The sequence below is a fragment of the Nuphar pumila genome, chromosome 1, assembly GCF_984573655.1.
Source record: "Nuphar pumila chromosome 1, dmNupPumi1.hap1.1, whole genome shotgun sequence".
In the NCBI taxonomy this organism is placed as follows: domain Eukaryota; kingdom Viridiplantae; phylum Streptophyta; class Magnoliopsida; order Nymphaeales; family Nymphaeaceae; genus Nuphar; species Nuphar pumila.
In genome coordinates, this window is record NC_143249.1 from 154,982,413 (window position 1) to 154,986,979 (window position 4,567).

The 4,567-nt window shown below is 44.7% G+C and overlaps 1 protein-coding gene across 1 annotated transcript; it reads left to right on the forward strand.

Moving 5' to 3' along the window:
• Positions 1-1,939: 1,939 nt before the first annotated feature.
• On the forward strand, positions 1,940-3,808 carry LOC149849240 (uncharacterized). Its single transcript, XM_090007771.1, has 2 exons — positions 1,940-2,364; positions 2,458-3,808. Exons 1-2 carry the CDS (start codon positions 1,940-1,942, stop codon positions 3,806-3,808), a joined length of 1,776 nt encoding a protein of 591 aa, XP_089863897.1.
• The last annotated feature ends 759 nt before the right edge of the window (positions 3,809-4,567 follow it).

The following is a 4,567-nucleotide window of genomic DNA, read 5'->3' on the forward strand; positions in this document are numbered from 1 at the left end:
CATTGGCATGGATATATGTAGGTTGATACAAGATTTCACAGGGCAAAGATGCCTATTAATTAAGCACTTTCATGCTTATGAACAATTTTGCTTTGAGGGCACATTTGGAACATGAGTCTTGTATGATAAATGACACAATGCTTGGTTTTGGCATGCGATGCATCGATGGCCTAAATGAACCATCACCGGCCTGGAGAGCCGTGGGCTTGGTTGCTTTTCTTAAATATTTAATTGCATTGCTTAAATCACACTTGTTGGTACTGCACACTACTGCACTGTTTTGGTTGTCCTCACGGGCGAAAATCCCGTAATGGTTCTCGCAGGGGTGGATGTAAGCTTTTGCCCTTGCTTTTGCATGCTGGATTGCAAACTTCAAATAACGGCTTTTAATAATAGACAATAACTAAAAAACAGTGTAATATACCTTTTGGGATCACCCATCTGGAGAATGGGGATTCTTAGAGATCCAGTCTTGGGAAGACTGTGAGGATACAAAAACTTCGTGGCTTTACCTTTGTCCCCTGAACCCGATATTGAGGTTCCTTCTCCTAGCCACGGTTTTAGGAAGAGTCCACCACTTTACCTGGGGGTGGTGTGTTTTGACATAGTTGTTGTTTTGGTACCAAGGAAGTGACACATGTGTGTGTGGGGTGTCCCTTGTGTCCCCGACATTAGATGTGGAGGTCTAATGTTCCGAAGGTGATTCGGTCGAGGGCTAAGTTGGAACCCAGTAATAAAATACAAATTGTATGTTAAGCTACCCTGTGAACCTACTTGACCTCGGGGATTGTACCCGTTGGGTGTATCCGCGGGCCACAGTAATTAAAAAAATAGAGAAACTTAAAGTGTGTGCATTTAATAGGGCATGCAAATGGAAACAAAAAGACTTAAATGAAAGATAATAAAAGAATTCATGCATTGCACAAAAGTCAAGCATTTTCCTGTTATACATTAGATCATGCATACTTTAATGGTTCCCTCAATCAATACATGATGGTGAGTGTGTAATGTTTAATGCTTGTTGTATGCTGAAGTTTTATTACTTGCTACTGCTTTACGGTCTTCGTATGCTTAGCAATTATGATTATTGCCTGAATAAATTCCTAAATGCTATAAACTGTCTTGTATGTATTTTCCTCAATTGTTGCATGATATCTTATCTTAACCCTTTATCTCTCTTGTTTCATTAAGAAGTAACCGTGCTCAGGATTTCGATTCTGATACCCTACTTTATTGGTTTTTCGCAGGAACAAGTGATCAGTGAAGTCAATAGCTACTGGAAGGGCGCGAGAGTCACACTGAGTTTTTGACAGCTTCATTGGTGGACAGAGTGACTCTTTCTTTGTTTTGTCCTTCAGTCTAGTGTCCTTTTCATTTATTTATTTCTGTCAGTGGTTATGTTACTTTCTATCGAGTAGAACATTGTCTTTGAGATTAATCCTTAACTCTTGAATAAAGAAATTTGGTTTGGTTTTATGGATAATGATTGCAAGTTTGTTTGTGGTGTTTAGCTATCCATCTGGAGTTGGAACTGTGAGGACCCCGGGTCTCTGAGAAGTTTTCCGCACTGAAAAAAAAATTGCATTTTCAAAGGGGATGAGTTGGGGTCATTACAGGTTTGGTATCAGAGCCCACCACAAAGACTTGCAATTTTATCATCTTTTGGGTATTAAATTTTTATTTTGGTATGGGAGCCCTGTTCTGAAGTGTCGACAAGTGTGACTCGTCCTCTAGAGCAGTCCTCTTCACTGGTAAGGTTATTTAAATACTTTTATCTAAGCATTGACATTTAGTATGCTTGATTGTATGTAGGAGTAAACTTCATTATAGAATACACTAGAAATCATATGTGATCTTTAAAAAGGTAGTTGTACGGGAGCAACCCAAGAGGGGTAGGATCAGAGAGGGTCTAAATTTGTGAAAAATATGTGTGTTGTAGATGTCGTACTCACGCAGAGGTGCTTCATCTTCTACTGCTGCCCCTACAAACTGGCAGGAGCAAAGGGATTTTATGATGGAAGCCATCCACACCCTGACCGAAACCATGACGGCTCAGACAACACAGGCGGTGCAAGCGGCTCAGGCTATACAGGTGGCACAGGCTGCGCAAGCGGCACAGGCTGCGCAAGCGACACAGGCTGCCCAGGCAGCTGCGCAGGCAGCCGCACATGCAGCAGCTCGTGACCCACCTGTCAATGTTGTTCCAAACGCAGGCAGTGCTTCCTTCGAAAGGTTTCTGAAGTTGGATCCGCCAACTTTTTCAAAAAAGGCAGACCCAAAGGCAGCGAAGAACTGGGTTGAGGAGATGGAGCAGGCGTTCGCCATCCTATCTGTCTCTGAGGACAGAAAGACATCTTTTGGCATGTACCGTTTGAAGGGCGATGCCAAGATATGGTGGGACACCCTGCGAAGGGTGAAGTTTGCTGACTGGGACAAGATTCCCTGGGAGACGTTCAGAGAGGAGTTTCTGGATACATACTTTCCCTCCTATGCCGAGGAACATATGCAACGAGAGTTCCTCGATTTGACTCAGGGGACCATGAGTCTAGTGGACTACACTACAAGGTTTCGGAACCTCGAGAGGTACTGTCCGAACCTCTTCAAGAGTGAGAAGGCAAGGGTGGGGAAGTATGTGCACGAATTGAAGGATGGGTTGCAGACTTGCATCCTGACGAGTCAGCCTACTACTTTGGCCGATGCGATTGAGTCGGCTACTGTTCTGACTAAAGATTGGGAGAAGTTCAAGGCTACAATTAAGAAAGGGGGTGTCAATGGAGATGGTTCTTCGGGCACGACGAGGAAGAATCCACTAGCAGGCGGAAGGGTTCAAGGTGGCAAAAAACAACGAACCCATGATGGGCGACAACACAATCGATTTCAGCAGCAAAGTCAGCAGGGAAGGACCCTGCCAGTGTGTCGCAAGTGCGGCAAGAGCCATCAACCTGGCTTTTGCCCTATGTTTAAGGGGATCTGTTTTCAGTGTCAACAACCTGAGCATATCGCTCCTTACTGTCCGAACAAGCCTGCGGTTCCGGGAGGACATCAACCACCACCACAACAACAACAGAGGCCTCAGCAACAACAAGGTCAGCGCATGACTAATGGCCGAGTCTATGCGGCTACAACAGCTACTCAGGGCCATCAGTTTGATCTGATCGAAGGTATATTCTTAGTTGCTGAACACTTTGCACGTGTAATGTTTGATTCAGGTGCAACACACAACTTTATTTCTTCTTCGTTTGCAAAGTTGCTTGATTTGGTTCCATCTAGCCTCGAGAGGGCTCTTGATGTGATGTCACCTATGGGTGCATCCTTTTCCTGCGGGAAGTATTTCCCAGCAGTATGCGTGGTGATAGAAGGCCATGAGTTGTTCGTTGATTTGGTCATTCTGGATATGACATTTTATGATGTCATTTTGGGTATGGACTGGTTGTCCAAGCATAATGCAACCCTCCAGTGTCGGGGCAAGAAGGTAATCTTGGAGCATCCCAAACTGTCTGCATTGTTATGTCATTCGAGGAGACCGACCGATGGGGTGAGGATCGTGTCAGCTTTGAAGGTCTCCAAATACCACAAGAAGGGTTGCATGGTATTCTTGGCCAGTGTTTCTGCTCAAGACAATCAAGCGACACCCTTGGACCAGTTAGATGTTGTCCACAAATTCCTGGATGCTTTTCCCGAGGATTTGCCGGGTTTGCCGCCGCATCGAGAGATTGAGTTCTCGATCGAGCTAGTGCCTGGTACGACATCAGTCTCTCGCGCTCCGTATCGCATGACACCTGCAGAGTTAGGGAAATTGAAGAAGTAGTTGCAGGAGCTTCTTGACAAAGGATTTATTAGACTGAGTGTGTCCCCTTGGGGTGCCTCAGTCCTCTTTGTTAAGAAGAAGGATGGTTCAATGCAACTTTGTATTGACTACCGCATGTTGAATCAAGTGACGGTGAAGAACAAGTACCCTTTGGCTAGGATCGATGATTTGTTCGATCAGCTGAGAAAGGCAAAGGTGTTCTCGAAAATCGATCTTCGTTTAGGATATCATCAGTTGAGGATTAAAACTGAGGATATTCCTAAGACAACGTTCAGGTCCATATACGGGCATTATGAATTTCTAGTGATGTCCTTTGGACTTACAAATGCCCCTGCGGCATTTATGGATCTGATGAATCAGGTTTTCAAGTTGTGGTTGGATTCTTTTGTCATCGTGTTCATAGATGACATCTTGATATATTCGGAGAGTGTGGAAGATCACCAAGAGCATCTACGAGTTGTGCTGCAGACACTAAGAGAACATCAACTTTACGCTAAGTTCTCAAAGTGCGAGTTTTGGATTGATAGAGTGATGTTTCTCGGTCACGTAATATCCGAGAGGGGAGTTGAGGTTGATCCTGCCAAGGTGGAGGCTGTTTTGTCATGGGAGCAACCAAAGACGGTGACAGACATTAGAAGTTTCTTGGGATTGGCAGGTTACTACCGTCGATTCATTCAAGATTTCTCACGTATAGCTGCCCCGATGACTCGGTTGTTGCAAAAAGGAATGAAGTTCGAGTGGTCCTCTTGCTGCGAAGGC

What these genes read in the sequence shown, in the direction of transcription:
- LOC149849240 (XM_090007771.1), top strand. Translation starts at nt 1,940, where the DNA reads ATGTCGTACTCACGCAGAGGTGCTTCATCTTCTACTGCTGCCCCTACA. An exon ending in AGAAAGACATCTTTTGGCAT is followed by an intron (nt 2,365 to 2,457) that starts GTACCGTTTGAA and finishes GGAGACGTTCAG; the next exon opens with AGAGGAGTTTCTGGATACAT.